Source organism: Contarinia nasturtii, unplaced genomic scaffold (genome assembly GCF_009176525.2).
Source record: "Contarinia nasturtii isolate CC-2019 unplaced genomic scaffold, AAFC_CNas_1.1 Cnas_scaffold_1037, whole genome shotgun sequence".
In the NCBI taxonomy this organism is placed as follows: Eukaryota; Metazoa; Arthropoda; class Insecta; order Diptera; family Cecidomyiidae; genus Contarinia; species Contarinia nasturtii.
In genome coordinates this window covers 5841032-5855650 of record NW_022198383.1, presented here as the reverse complement: position 1 = coordinate 5855650, position 14619 = coordinate 5841032, and the positions used below count along the sequence as shown (strand labels likewise).

General features: G+C 31.6%; 3 protein-coding genes and 1 long non-coding RNA gene across 6 annotated transcripts; 2 read left to right on the top strand and 2 right to left on the bottom strand.

Annotated features, from left to right (window-relative positions):
• Window positions 1–1188: 1188 nt before the first annotated feature.
• On the bottom strand, window positions 1189–6222 carry LOC116344024 (AP-1 complex subunit sigma-2). 2 transcript variants are annotated; one of them, XM_031772383.1, is made up of 5 exons: window positions 5958–6222; window positions 5813–5869; window positions 5538–5646; window positions 5273–5410; window positions 1189–1445 (listed from the first exon to the last, which is right to left on the bottom strand). In XM_031772383.1, the coding sequence occupies exons 1-5, from the start codon at window positions 6080–6082 to the stop codon at window positions 1398–1400; spliced, it is 477 nt and encodes a 158-aa protein (XP_031628243.1). In that variant the 5' UTR covers window positions 6083–6222; the 3' UTR covers window positions 1189–1397. The 2 variants fall into 2 exon arrangements, with proteins under 2 accessions (XP_031628243.1, XP_031628244.1); XM_031772384.1 differs by lacking the exon at window positions 1189–1445 and adding an exon at window positions 1932–2505.
• Window positions 2544–3505, bottom strand: LOC116344025. The gene is made up of 2 exons (XR_004201376.1): window positions 2739–3505; window positions 2544–2685 (listed from the first exon to the last, which is right to left on the bottom strand). It is a non-coding gene; the product is annotated as an uncharacterized LOC116344025 (long non-coding RNA).
• Window positions 6223–7357: 1135 nt separating the features above from the next.
• Window positions 7358–9677, top strand: LOC116343942 (3,4-dihydroxyphenylacetaldehyde synthase 2-like). Its single transcript, XM_031772273.1, has 4 exons — window positions 7358–7516; window positions 7704–7846; window positions 7962–8196; window positions 8270–9677. The coding sequence occupies exons 2-4, from the start codon at window positions 7767–7769 to the stop codon at window positions 9482–9484; spliced, it is 1530 nt and encodes a 509-aa protein (XP_031628133.1). The 5' UTR covers window positions 7358–7516; window positions 7704–7766; the 3' UTR covers window positions 9485–9677.
• Window positions 9678–9908: 231 nt separating this feature from the next.
• On the top strand, window positions 9909–12995 carry LOC116343658 (3,4-dihydroxyphenylacetaldehyde synthase 2-like). Of its 2 annotated transcripts, none has more exons than XM_031771862.1 (7): window positions 9909–10002; window positions 10210–10312; window positions 11150–11285; window positions 11366–11430; window positions 11515–11548; window positions 11626–11746; window positions 11807–12995. In XM_031771862.1, exons 2-7 carry the CDS (start codon window positions 10233–10235, stop codon window positions 12886–12888), a joined length of 1518 nt encoding a protein of 505 aa, XP_031627722.1. In that variant the 5' UTR covers window positions 9909–10002; window positions 10210–10232; the 3' UTR covers window positions 12889–12995. The 2 variants fall into 2 exon arrangements, with proteins under 2 accessions (XP_031627722.1, XP_031627721.1); XM_031771861.1 differs by having other exon boundaries at window positions 9938–9955.
• Window positions 12996–14619: the final 1624 nt, after the last annotated feature.

Genomic DNA, 14619 nt, shown 5'->3' with positions numbered 1-14619 from the left:
TATGGACAGCTATTATGTTGAGATATTTTCAGACAGGTGAATCAACTGTTCTTTGATTTAAACAAAGATCAGTTTTTTTTACTTTCTCCTTTAATTTTCTAAAATATTACTTTTTTGAACATAACATTGTATCTTTTCATTTGAAATTGATAAAAAACGTCTCTTTGGTTATGATAGATTTTTTTCCTGAGCCCAATACACAAAAACAATATTTTTCTTTTTGGAAAATTTGTCCAGAGAAATTATTTTCCTTGGAAATGATGGTTTTTCCTAAAAAATTGCATGTGGATCTCGAATCAGCTATTTGTACAGTTTGTAACTCTTTAGATACCTCTTCGAAAAAACATATCCAGAATACCTGTTCGATCCTATGAATAGTAGCTCTAGTACAGCAAAATCCCAAATTTCTGTGTATTTTCATGAGTTTTCAAGCAAAAGTCGCTATAGTTCAAATGTACTTTTTGTCCAAGTGTACTTTTTTTTTAACAATGTTTAATCCTTACCTTTTGTTGTCTTCATGTTTCGAAAAATGTACAAACGAAGCATAATTTCTACTCTAATCTAAAACGTATGAACCCAAATAATAATCGATATGAATCTTACCTTATCAAGTGATACTTATTGTTTGCTCACCTTTGACTCCTTAATAAATTTTTAATTCTAAATCCTCCAAAGTGGTTAAACTCACTGCATAAAGACTGTTCAAACAAATTGTGCAAATCGAGCTGGTCACTCAAGTGAATAAACGTAATGTTATTGGTAATTGAAATATGTTGTTTATTTAAATTCTGGTTTTAGCTAAAAGCGATAATAACGTATTTTTTACACATAATAAATGAAAATAAAACAAAAAATTCCAAGTATTATGGTTATATAAAACACTGTGCAAATCAATTGTCTCAGTATCACATTCACACGTGCTCTTATCAATAAAGTCTAAGGTTGTTTAAGTATTTAATTTGTGACTGCAGGATAACATGTCTATATATTTTAGTTGTAAAACCAATGAAGGCAAAGCGAATAACAATCGATATCTTCACCTCCGTTAAAAATCGGTTCATATAAATCCAAATAAAAAAAAAACACATTTGAACTTTGTGTCGCATCCAACAAATTAAAAGAGATTGTAAGCAATGAGAAAATTCCTTTGTTGAATCAAGACCAAACAATAAGAAAAAACTCAAATAATACTGATTACGAAATTCGAATTATTAAATCGATTACATTTGTTCGAATTTTGATTTGAATTTTAAATATGTTTTTGTATTTGTGATAAAATTTTGTTTGTGATGCATGTTGTTTGTATGAGTTGGGGTTTTTCGTTCAGGAATCAGAGTTGAGCAAATTGGTCATTCAGTATAACATTATACAACCTATTTTGAGTGAACTGACTTAAGTTATCCCAGTCCAAAATCATCAAAGAATCCATTTCCCTGTGTTTCATCCTGAAAATAGACACGAAAAAGAACACAAAAAAAGAAATTGCAGAAAAATGTTTGCTCTTTAAATGTACTCAATAATGTTAGCTATCAAGTCAGACCGAATAGAATATAAAAACACATTCAAAGATATATCGAAACATCCCCAGAAAAAACAACGAACAAGAACAAGAGAAGAAAAATGCATTCTGAAGCACAGAACATTCAATACATACAAACATACCAAATAGAGAAAAAAAACATCAATTAATTAGATTGTTAAAGGTGCATGATCATATTTTGTGTTAGCATCAATAAGAGCTCCGTTCAAAGAGTCTCACCATTGAGGTGACTCTATGGCACCTTCAAAAATTTGACTTTGTCAAAGATAATAAAACAAAAAAATTCGAATCAAGTTGGTCATCAAATTCCATCCACAAATCAGCCCGTCACCGAATTCAAAAGTGTGTCACGATGTTTTGTGTTTTGATTTAAATTAAAACATGGCAAACATGGTTTGGTGTTGTATGTCTTTTCTTTAGAAAAAAAGTTTATTTGTTTTGATGTTTTTGTGCGTTGCTTCTTTTGTATATAACATTTGGTTCAAACAAACTACATTGATTATTAGAAACTATGACTACAATTTAAGTTTTGTTTAATATTAAATTTAAGGTGAATAAAAAAACGGTACGATTAGTTCAATCTAAAAAACAAAAACAAAAAAGCGTGGTTAATTTTTATTAAATAATTTGAAAAAAAAAATGGTTCCTTTATCCGTTGATTAATACTAAGTTCTACGGTGTTTCTTTTATACAAGAAAAACAATTTCTTTTACCAAGTACATGAGTCTAGCAAATAAAATGTCACGCATTCAAATCCATGTGTATTGGGTAGCAGAAGCCAAATTACGGCGAAATTGTGTTAGTAATTGATTGTGTGAATGTGTGTTTCTACGCGAATGTTTGTAATTTTGTGACATTTAAATTTTGGCTCAGTTTTGTTCTGTATTTATGTTTATATCGAGTAATTTTTTGGAATGAGTCTACAGTAATCCAATGTCTTTTAAGGCCCCTTCAACCGCTTCATCCTAGAGTTTGAAAGAATTGAAATTCGATTTGATTTTTGTTGGCGATTTTTTTTTTTTTTGGTTTTAGTACTAACGATATGAAAATTTTGTTTTTAAGTGGATGAAATTTAACATAGTGTCCAACTGATAACAAAAGCACACCATTACTATTTACAAATAGTTTTTGCACGTGATCTAAAACTATTTGATAATAAAGATTTTAAATCCGAAGCAACAAATACCTTGTTTGCTACCTTTTGTCCATTCTCGGCAGGCTTCTTTCTATTTGTTTTTTATTGTTTTTGTCAAAAATTGCAACGTCGAATGAGTATGGAGTTAGAATGATTCAAAAAAACATCAGAAAAAGCATTGGTTCAAACAAAACATTATTCAAGCAAAACAAATGGAATATCATTCACAAGCCAGAATGTTTTCTGGGATGTGTTCGTTCCCCATTTTCAGGCTGTAGCACAAAAAAAAACATATAGCGACGACGAAAGCAAAATTAAGATTCATTAAACAATTTGATTGAATCAAAATTCTAATAAAAAAATGTGAGGCGGTATTTTGACACACACACACACCATTGAATGGCCATCACACAATTTCCCACCGTTTAATTAAAAAAAAACATTTAAAACCCATCATTTGATTAGCAATATAAAATGTATTAGAAAATGAGATTGTGACATGAATTTATAACATATAAGGATAAAATACCCACACACCACGTTAAACAGCGAGCCAGGCAAAGTACATGGAAAGTTAAAAGCAAAATGTTTGTCATGTTGAAAAGATTAAGGTTCTTTTTATAAATCGAAGATTTATCCGACGAAAAACAAAAAATTCAAATGAAATTAAATTGTGAATTGAATAAAACAGAGGAAAAAATAATAATGATTGAAAAGAAGAAAAATATAAGAAAAACCATCCTGAAACAAGTGTGACAAAAATATGAGTTTGATTATGTCATTGAAATAGCGTTTTTGTTATTTTATTTTCTTTAAATAAATTTGAATAAATGAACGTTTCAAATAACTTAATGCAATATTTACATATCAAGTCAAAAGTGAACTTAACTGTTTATAATTTTGTTTTTTTTTTTAATCTTTATTGGGTGCAATTAACAAAATGTGGGGAAAAAAACATCATCAATAAAAATGGAATGCAAAAATGATATTACAAGAATTAAACATTCGGATTCAATTTGAAAATTCTTTTTCTATTACGAATTTGATACTTTTTTCTGTAATTCAAACGATATCAATGAAATTTTTGAAAAAAAATAATAATTTTTTGATATTTCATTTTATTCTCTAAAAAAACAAGTCACTGCTTAATAATTATGACTAAATGGCGAAATTGCCGATATATATTAAGTTTCATTCATAATCTATATTCTCTTCCATCGAGACAAAATGATATATTCGACTTTATAAGTACACGTTCATTTATCTAAATACAATATAGCATATATATGTCTGTTAAATTCGTATCGATTTAGAATGTCTTGAGAAAAATACCTATTTTCGGTTTGGTTGTAGTTTTTAAAGCATTTTTTGTTTTCGAATCTAACATTTGATATTCTTTACATTCTTCTTCAATTGATAACTGTTTTAAATTGTATTTTCATTTGATACTGCGATGAAAGTATTTGGAACAAAAAATTGGAATTAGAGAAGATCTTTGAAAGAATAGTGAGAGAGGCAAGAGAAATACAAGGGTCTAATTGAGATTGAGATTTTGTGGGTTAGATAGAATTCTAACTAAAATTGCTTCTACATTTGTTTTATTCATTTCTATTGGTTACTTATCGTTTTGGAATTTTGTGGAAGCGTGTTCAAAATAAAAATGCAAACACATGAGAAAAAAAACTAGTTATGTTAGGGCAAGTGTTATTATCGGCTTTTAAAACTTAAAAATCATCTACAGATACTAAGTCTGAGAAATTTAATTAAAGTGTGATCAGATCATGCCAATTAAGTAAATGCAAGAGATATTCACTATATATACTGAAGGTTATTTTTATCAAATTAATTAAAAACATAAATAAATGTCATGCTGGGACTTCTTTTAGTTAAATTTTCTTTTGTCGAGATTCAAAATTAAACATCGTTGTCGAAAAGTCATGAAATTAAAGAGCAAACCCATGTGCTGCTATATAAATCTAATTTTATGCGTATTTGCTGTGGTTGTGTGTGTAAGTGTGTGTGTGATATTAAACTGGCAAAAAATTAAAGATGTTGTGTGCGTTAGTGTGCCAAAAAGACGCGCAGTGAAAACAGAAAAAACCACTCGGTATATGTGAAATATTTACAGTGGGATTCTTTGTGTATAAAACTAATGTTCGTGCATGTATAATAAAAAGCCTCTGGACGGCATTTCAGAAAAATCGTGAATATTCAGCTTATAATAATAGGAAAAAATAAAGTAGACACCACAACAAAAAATAAGACAGTGACACACAGACACTTTGGACGAAATACAAATCATAAATACTATCGTCAGCCTCGGAATTGAAAATGAAAAAAAAAAATATTTTGAACAAAAGACACAAAAAAGAAATATAAATGAAAACATTTTCATCGCAATGGACTTGGTTGAGAGAAATTTCGATGCCTTTTAACAGAATAAACATTTCATCGGTTTTAAATTGTATATGATTGAATGTGTTGAAAAAGGCATCGTCGCATGACAATTTAGATTTGGATATGTTTTGTCATTGATTTCGGATTTTGTTTTTGTTTTTGGCTTTTTATAAGTCATAAGTTTCATCGGGGCTACTGACCTCTTGGAGAACATCTTGCGCGGCGATTGCTTTCAGCACATTCTTTTTCGATGTCTCTTGCATTTCGCCACCAATCAACAGCTCGTCCAGTATGAAATACGCCTTTTCGAAATTGAAAATTATATCCAGCTCGCACACCTACATACATACGACAATTAATAAAATGTAAAAAAAAAACAAATTAATCATCAAATGTAACTCGTTTGTGTTTAATGTTTAAATGATAAGCAAAAGTTATTGATATTGCGTTAGTAATTATACTCACACTGCCAAAGTATTTATCCAGCAGCTCCACGTAGCGATGGATTATTTCGAGTGTCAGTAATTCATTATCGTTTTGTTCGATTGCACAACAGAAATACAAACTGGCGTATCTGAAAGTAAATAAGCAAGTCAAATGCACTGTTAATGAATAGCTTCGATGAAGTTTTGTTCGTTAATTTAAGAAAATTAACAAAAATAAAAAAGCCGAACTGATTTCGGTAACTAAATATGTACCAATTCCATCTGTATTTATGCACTTATCACATGATAACTTACCTTTTATAGACAATTTTACTGTCTTTCCATTCCAAAAACGAACACATTTTCGGTTTTCTGCAAAGAAATAAACAAAACATTAATCACAATGTCTCATGACACATCGTCAAAACAGGTGCTAAATTTTCTTTCTTTTGTTCCATACCTTGCCAGTATTGTTGTGATTAGTTCCCGTGTAATTTTCTTCTTTACTTTATCCGGATAGGCGACATACCATTTCTGTAATCGAAGTTTGCCTTGTCGGCTGAACAACAGCATAAACAACATCATTTTTGTTGTAACTGTTCAATGGGGTGTGAATATTTTGAACAAAAAATGAATAAAAATGAAATCTCTCTTCGACTCTACACTTTAATGCAAGCTTAACAATGAATGACACGACAATCAATTTTTATTGTATTCTGCTTCTTTCGTGTGCCGTAGATTTGTACAAATGTCACAAATGCTTAAGTATTTCGAATACGTAATAATAAATACACCGACTACAGCGCCATCTATTGACCGTTGACGGTGACCGATTTGGTTGAGGCGATGTTTTATTTAGATTGTTTACATTTTTTTCTTGATATGAATTAATTTTGATTTTTTTTTATAAGAACACAATTCATTGTTATATTTTTGTAGCAATATTGATCAAAAACAATTGAGAAGAGTGACAAAGAGTGTAAATGGTACTGACCCATGTTAGAAGCAAAATTATTACATATATGTTTGGTAACGTGAAATTCAGTTAATCATGTAACAAGCCCGTTTCAAATTTATGATATCTAAGTTGAATTATTCTCGCGTTTTATGCTTATATTTATAAAAAGTTAGCACATCATGTCATAATGTTTCCGTATCGACAGCATATAAATAGTTGATTAATCAGATGCATTTGCTTCAGAACTCAATCGTCGTCTTTCACATCGACTTTTGTTGATCTCTTTCAACTGCGAGTATTTGTAGAATTTTGGCTTACAATAATTCACTTTAGGTTCCATGACCTTTTTGATTAGATTTAAAAACATTAAAAACATTTAATTCAAAATTAAAGAACTATCATAAAAACACAGTGTTTTATATTTATGTGACATTTTCGATAATTGGTTCTAAACGATCGGTTACAAGTGCTCGATTTTGATTTGTTTCGAACTAATCCATTAATTTCGCTTATATTAAAGAGTAACAAAAAATGTAAATCGGTTATCAGAAGTTATTCGACCAACATTAATCAATTTCATTAATTAATCCTCGTGGTGAAAGTTCAATATTTTATTGTTTTTGTCTATTTTTGTCCAATGTAGTTTGAACAACATATAAAGCATCATCAACCATAAAATTAATTGTATTATTTCCATTAGGCAACCAAGAAGACGTGAAAGCTGAGGTCTTTAACCGTCTTTAACATTTAACGCGAATTTGATTTGGCGTCATTTTATTTTGTATGTAAAAATACTTTTTTCGATTCTTTAACAACTGCCAAAAATTCAATTTTCTTGAATAAAAAATGTGACTTACTATGAATAATTGAGCTACTCAAAAAGATCAAATTTGTCATGAAAACCTATCTCTCAGGTGAATTTAACCTAACATCTCTAAGAGAGTGATGCAATCAGAGGCAATTTTAATAATAATAGCATCAATGTATCAAAATCAATTCAAATAGGTTCTTTTTAAGCAGTTACAACGGGTTCCATATTTCGCAGACGGATATTTTGATTCGTAAGTGAGCACAAAATGTTGCACATTGTTTTGATCGAAAACAAAACATAACTCTCTGCGTAAAAAAATGTTTATTTTTTTATATGTTATGTTGTTACAAATTATTAAATATGAAGTGTAATCATTTTTTCATTATAAATTAAACTGGACACATTCCCTGTTTGAATTATATTGGTGTCAAATTTAGTCTACTTGCAACCGTTGACTTGTTCATTTCGATTTTATAAAAAATTGTCTGGAAATTAACGCAATGAACGCTAAAGAATTTCGTGAATTTGGATATGCAGCTGTGGATTTTATAGCTGATTATATGGAAAATGTGCACGAAAGGTATTTAAAAGTGTGAATCATCACAAGAAAATTGAATAGATAAAAAAGTGAATTTTGAAAAAAAGAAGAAAAAAAATGAAGTTTGAAAATAATCAAAATGTGCGTTAAATTTCAGGCAAGTGTTACCATCAGTTGAGCCTGGATATTTGCACAATTTATTGCCATCTGGAATGCCAGAAAAATCAGAAAGTTGGAAAAATGTGATGAAAGATTTAAACGATAAAATTCTACCCGGAATAACACACTGGCAGTCACCAAATTTTCATGCTTATTATCCATCGCAATCTTCTTATCCGTCAATTGTTGGAGACATGATTGCGAATGGTCTTGGAACCGTTTCATTTAGTTGGGTGAGTTTCATTTTTCATTCAAAAATGTTGAAATGAAGTGATTAAAAACAAAGAAACAAATCTCTTTTTCCAGATCTGCAGTCCAGCCGTTACAGAATTGGAGGTGATTGTAGTCGATTGGTTAGCAAAATTTTTGGACTTGCCAGCATTTTTCTTGAATTCATCCGATGGGTGTGGTGGCGGTATGTTGCAAGGAACTGCCTCGGAATCGATGCTAGTTGCAATTTTAACAGCTCGAGATCAAGCTGTGGCACGTTTGAAAATTGATTATCCAAACATGAATGAAAGTGATATTCGTGGCAAATTGGTGATGTACACAAGTGATCAAGGCAATAGCTGTGTGGAAAAAACTGCTCGATTGGCTGCTGTTTCAATTCGTCTATTGCCAGTTAATCGTAATTTATCATTGTGCGGAAAAAATTTCCGAATTGCAATTGAAGATGACATAAAAGTTGGAAAATTCCCGTTCGCATGCGTTGCCACACTCGGAACGACTGGCACCTGTGCATTCGATAACTTACTTCAAATAGGTCCCTTATGTCGTGAGAATAAAATTTGGTTGCATATAGATGCCGCTTATGCTGGATCGGCGTTATGTTGCCCAGAATTTCGACCATTGATGCAAGGCATCGAATATGCCGATTCATTTAACTTTAACTTGCACAAATGGATGATGGTGAATTTTGACTGCAGTGCAATGTGGTTTCGAGACACTAGCAAAGTAGTCGACGCATTTACAGTTGATCGAATCTATTTACGGCATCACGTTGAAATCGATTCAAAGGCACCGGAATATCGAAATTGGGAAATTCCACTCGGGCACCGATTTCGAGCGCTCAAAGTATGGTTCACATTACGAATTATGGGTGCCGAGGAGATCAGAGAAAATATTCGAAATCACGTTCGTTTGGCTGGCTATTTTGCAGAGTTGATTGCAACCGATACACGCTTTGAAATTATCGGCAATGTGCTTGGTCTCGTCTGTTTCCGTTTAAAACGCAATTGTGAATATACCAAACGTCTAGTGAACATTTTAACCGAACGCAAAAATATTTACGTTATCCAAGCATTATACCACGATAAGATAATAATACGATTTGTTGTGAATGGGTTAAAGCCGACTGAGAAAGACATCGAATTTGCTTGGAATGAAATTCGTATGCAGACAAATGAGATTTTCAAAGAAATTTCGCCGATGAAGATCGAAATAAGTAAAAGTAAATGCTTGATAGATTTTGGTGAATCAGTTCAAGTTGCAAGTGCAGATCATTTGTTTGCGATCAAATAAATATGTTATAGTTGGCAGTAGTTTATTTGCACTCCAATAAAAAAAAATCACTTGAAATAATAAAATTTCCGTGTTATTTTTTGCGTACAAACCGTTTTTTTGTTTATAAATACGTCGGTCGATCAACCAAAATTCCAATATTTCAATGTCACGTCATTAACAACACCTGAATCGACACATATTCCACCTGGAAACCCACATTTTGTTTGCTTTACGTTTTATTTCGTTGTTGAAATAAAATGAACAATGTACTTAAACTGGTTTGGTTCATACGTACTTCTCTTCTTAGAAATCATGACAGTCATTAAGGTAACGTTTGTAGTTCATGCGTAATAGCTACTCAATATCATAATGAGACTCAAGATGATTGATTATTAATATTTGCTTTTTTTGTGACTGTTTGCTTTATTCTTTCCTTTTGCGAAATGCATTTGTACCGCGAATATGTGCTATCGACTTGGTTGCCATCAGGTAGATTTTCTGTCATAGTTCTTCTCTCTATTGGAAGAGAGTTTTAGGTAAACAATCTTCAAAATACACACATATATATTTTTTGGATATTTAACTGGAGACTCGTTTCAAGCCAGTTTATTGTTTCGATAAACGTCGGACAGTGTACACGTTAACAGAGCTCGATTGATAATATTAAAAATTCAGTGGGATAAAAGTGAAAACAACAAAATAACAAAAAGATTTAAATCTGATTAAACATTTATATTTTGAAGAGAAAGTGCACTTGATTTTCACTATGGATGCTGAGGAATTCCGCAAGTTTGGATATGCTGCAGTCGATTTTGTAGCCGAATATTTAGAGAATATTCGCGACAGGTAAACAACAATTAAATTTTTTAATGGAAATGTTAATGCTAATTTTTGAATGGATCTGTTTTATTATATCGCATAATGAAGCACGCAATCATTTTTGTCTATTTATGTTTTCATTTTGTTTTGATGCTAATAAGTGAATGTACAAAACAAAAAGAGTGAAATGGATTTTTTTATTTTTAAATCGTTTCCCCGTGAAAAATATTTTTAGTGATTATCCAAAAAATGGAGGGAACTGTCTAGAATTTCAGACTGAAATTTGGAGTCAATTCTCAATTCCAAAATTATAAACCAATGTATTGACTGTTAGTCAAAAAGATGACAAATTCTCCGTTTTATTTAATTGGAATACATAAAGTCCAGAAGCAATTCAATTGTTTTAACTTTAATCATATTGATTAAAATCTTATCACCTTTTTTACTTTACATATAATATTTTATTGATATATATTTTGTACAATTTGTAAAGTCAAAAAGGTGATAAGATTTTAATCATTACGATTAAAGTTAAAACAATGGAATTACAAACTCTCCAACAATCAATTTTTCTCGCATGTGGAAGGGAGATAACCTACCCATTTCCACTATACATTAGAAGAAAAATCCAATCTAGAATGAAGCACTTCAAATATGAACAATAACACTTTATTTCAAGTTGATGAGATTTTGTCATGTGAGAAAAAATACAGATGTCAAGTTGATGAATAAATTAGCTTAAAGTGATCAAAATGATTCTAATTTTTACTCAGAATCAAATGTAAAGTTTTTACGCACATTCTGGTCATGATGTGCGACATCAATCATCTTATCAAATATTTGCTTTCTATCCACTTCAAATAGACCCGTTTTGCCATCAGTTGAGCCTGGTTATTTGCATAAATTGCTGCCATCTGAAGCGCCAGAATTGCCCGAGTCTTGGCAAGATGTTATGAAAGATATCGGAGATAAAATCATGCCTGGCATGACCCATTGGCAGGTATATCAAGAGCTATTCGATTTACATTAAATAGAAAAACACGTTTTTATATCATTTTTTCGATTTACATATTCTTTCAGTCACCAAATTTTCATGCTTATTATCCAACGGCGACATCTTATCCTTCAATTGTAGGAGAAATAATGTAATGATTCAATTACTTTATTATATTTATTATTAATAATAGTTGTCAATTAATTTGTTTTGTTTTTATGTGAATTGCTTACAGTGCCAGCGGATTTGGTGTGGTCGGCTTTAGTTGGGTAAGTTTGGGAATAAATAGAAGAGTAAAGAGAGACATTATAATCAGTTTTGGATTGAATTTACATTCAATATATAGATTTGTAGTCCAGCATGTACTGAGCTTGAAGTGATAATCATGGATTGGCTAGGTAAATTTTTGGCTCTACCTGAATCGTTTCTGAATTGCAGCGAGGGACCAGGTGGCGGTGTCATTCAAGGTAATTCTTCAAAAGAAATTCCAAAGCGAATCATGGATTAATTGCCGTTCATTTTTGCAGGATCAGCCAGTGAAGCCGTGTTGGTGGCCATTCTAACCGCTCGCGAGCAAACGGTTAAACGTGTAAAAGCCGAAAATCCCGAATGGAGTGAAAGTGAAATTCGTGGTAAATTGATCATGTACAGTAGTGATCAAAGTAATAGTGCCATTGAAAAAGCGGCTCTCTTGGCTGCCGTACCGATTCGATTGCTGCCTGCCGATGATAAAATGGAATTACGTGGAGACGCACTTCGAACTGCCGTTGAAGAAGATATTCGAAATGGTAAAATCCCATTTTGTTGTATAGCAACGCATGGCACAACCGGCACCTGTGCATTTGACAATTTGCCCGAAATTGGTCCAGTGTGTAAAGAGTACAATATTTGGTTGCATATAGACGCCGCTTATGCAGGTGTAGCATTGTGTTGTCCCGAATACCGTTCGATAATGCCAGGAATTGAATTGGCCGACTCATTCAATGTTAATCTTCACAAATGGATGTTGGTCAATTTCGATGCTTGTGCAATGTGGTTCAAAAATGCGGACCAAGTTGTTGACTCATTCACTGTTGATCGCATTTACTTAAAGCATCAATTTCAAGGTGAATCAAAAGCACCCGATTACAGACATTGGCAAATACCCCTCGGTCGACGGTTCCGTGCTTTAAAAGTGTGGATTTTATTACGTACTTTGGGTACTGAACACATTCGCGAACGAATCCGCAAACATACCCGACTTGCACAGATTTTTGAGAATAAGGTCTTGAATGATTCACGCTTTGAAATCGTGGCAAAACCCATGTTTGGCTTAGTTTGCTTTAGATTGAAGGGAGATTGCGAGAAGAATCAAGAATTATTGGATAGAATTACTGATCGAAAGCAAATATACATGATTCCGGCCAAATGCCATGGTAAGCTCATGATTCGTTTCGTTGTATGTGGTCTGCAACCTGAAGAGCACGATATCGATTATGCTTGGAACGAAATCACATCACAAGCTGACCTCATTTTGGGCACCATCAATGATAAAAACGACATTACTACACATTTTGCGAGCAAAGTTGAAATATGCAACAATAATTCGGACAAAACACATATTATTTAATCATAAATCATCAAATATATAGAACGCGACACACATTCCCGATTAAGATTGAATTTTTTCATTCTTTTGTCATAAACTATTTTGTTTAAACCTCAATTCTGATTACCGCCGTTGAAATCAATTATTTATAACTTCAATAAAGAAATGAGAAAAAAAATAATTTTGCGTACGTGTTTATTCGATTTTTTTGTTCCTATATTTGTCTACCCATAGTTTCATAGATACTACATCTACTAAGCAGATGATTACTCAAAGAACTTACACAACTAACATACAGCATGTGGGAAATATTTTCGAAGCAACGTCGCACAAATTTTATTTCCAATAATTCAAGATAAAAATGAGTTCATCCCAAGTTCAAATGATATTAGAAAGACGCAATGAAAGAATTTTTGATTGGTCGTTTTTATTGAATGATCTTGAATTTAAAAATTAAAAAAATTCAGAAAAATGTATTTATTTGCATACATAGTATGCGATTCAGCGAATTCATTTGAATTCGAATTGTTATTTATGAGTCGCATAAAAACCTGCTGTTTCAAGAACAACATCCAAGTTGATGATGTTTTCGCAGACTAGTCTTTCTAAAAAGTGCTTATATTCGATTCGATATTACTGACATTTATTTGAATTTCCAAATGACTTTCAAATTTCCAAAAATAAACACTGTGTTAAAAATCGAAATCAATGTTCAATTCACAAAAACTGGTTCGAATGGAGCAAATGATTGCGCATATGTGGCGCCATCTTATATGGTTGCGACAAACTTGCTCATTCGCTTGTAGACAATATGTACAAGAGTCGACTATAGGTGAATGAACTAGTTAGCCACAACCATATAAGATGGTGCTTTGGTCGCTGTCAAATTATTGTTACACTCTTTCGAACTGGTTATACTCGGAGCAAACTTACGTACAATGCATGCACTTACAAATAGGAATTTTTTTCTTGACTGTTACTTATTTAATATTTTTGCAAAATTTAAAGTTTCACTAAGTTTTTATTGATTTTATACCGACCAAAATAAAGAATTATATAAATGAGTTCAATTTCAACATTATGCACTCACAAAACACTAGGTAGTAGTAAAATTGTTTAAATCAGTTGGTATTTCGTATAAAATTCAAAAAATCTATTGGTTTGTGCACCGGATAAATTTCCACTATTGTATATTAAATAAGACATGAACCACATTTTTGTTAGTTTAAAGATTATAGGCTACATACAGCGCCATTCAATGTATGACAACTAAAATCGCCCTATGTTTTGGGTTTCTTCTGTTAGAATTCAAAAAATACCAACTGATTTAAAAATTTCTACTACTACTATTTTATGTGTGTGTATAATGAATATTAACCCTTTACTAATTGATAGAGGTAAATTCTGGTATAAAGCATTCTAATAACTTTAGATGGTCTTTGGAAATTCTTGTTTTCATTACAAAATAATGATTATTGAAATGTGAAATGTACTAGACCAAGAGCCACTCCAACAAGTAACTTTTTTTTTGCTTTATGTCAGAAAACTATATTGAACCATGCAGCTAGACATACACTAAACAAATAATTTTACGTCTGTCATTACAGTCACCCACTTCGCGAAATCTTCACTATTATTCGCGGATAGAAAACACATCAATTAATAAAGCGAGCTGCATGTTTGATTTTCTGGAATACATTTTGTTTTTGCTCAAAGATTCTTCGATTAAAATTTCTGCATGAAATTCCGCAT

Excerpts from the sequence above, each read along its gene's own strand:
- LOC116344024 (XM_031772383.1), bottom strand. The coding sequence starts at position 6,082 with ATGATGTTGTTTATGCTGTTGTTCAGCCGACAAGGCAAACTTCGATTA. Across the intron at positions 5,870-5,957 it reads ATCACAACAATACTGGCAAG|AAAACCGAAAATGTGTTCGT; the intron begins GTATGGAACAAA and ends ATTTCTTTGCAG. Across the intron at positions 5,647-5,812 it reads AGTAAAATTGTCTATAAAAG|ATACGCCAGTTTGTATTTCT; the intron begins GTAAGTTATCAT and ends ATTTACTTTCAG.
- LOC116343658 (XM_031771862.1), top strand. The coding sequence starts at position 10,233 with ATGGATGCTGAGGAATTCCGCAAGTTTGGATATGCTGCAGTCGATTTT. Across the intron at positions 11,286-11,365 it reads CTGGCATGACCCATTGGCAG|TCACCAAATTTTCATGCTTA; the intron begins GTATATCAAGAG and ends ATATTCTTTCAG. Across the intron at positions 11,431-11,514 it reads TCAATTGTAGGAGAAATAAT|TGCCAGCGGATTTGGTGTGG; the intron begins GTAATGATTCAA and ends AATTGCTTACAG.
- LOC116343942 (XM_031772273.1), top strand. The coding sequence starts at position 7,767 with ATGAACGCTAAAGAATTTCGTGAATTTGGATATGCAGCTGTGGATTTT. Across the intron at positions 7,847-7,961 it reads ATGGAAAATGTGCACGAAAG|GCAAGTGTTACCATCAGTTG; the intron begins GTATTTAAAAGT and ends GTTAAATTTCAG. Across the intron at positions 8,197-8,269 it reads GAACCGTTTCATTTAGTTGG|ATCTGCAGTCCAGCCGTTAC; the intron begins GTGAGTTTCATT and ends CTCTTTTTCCAG.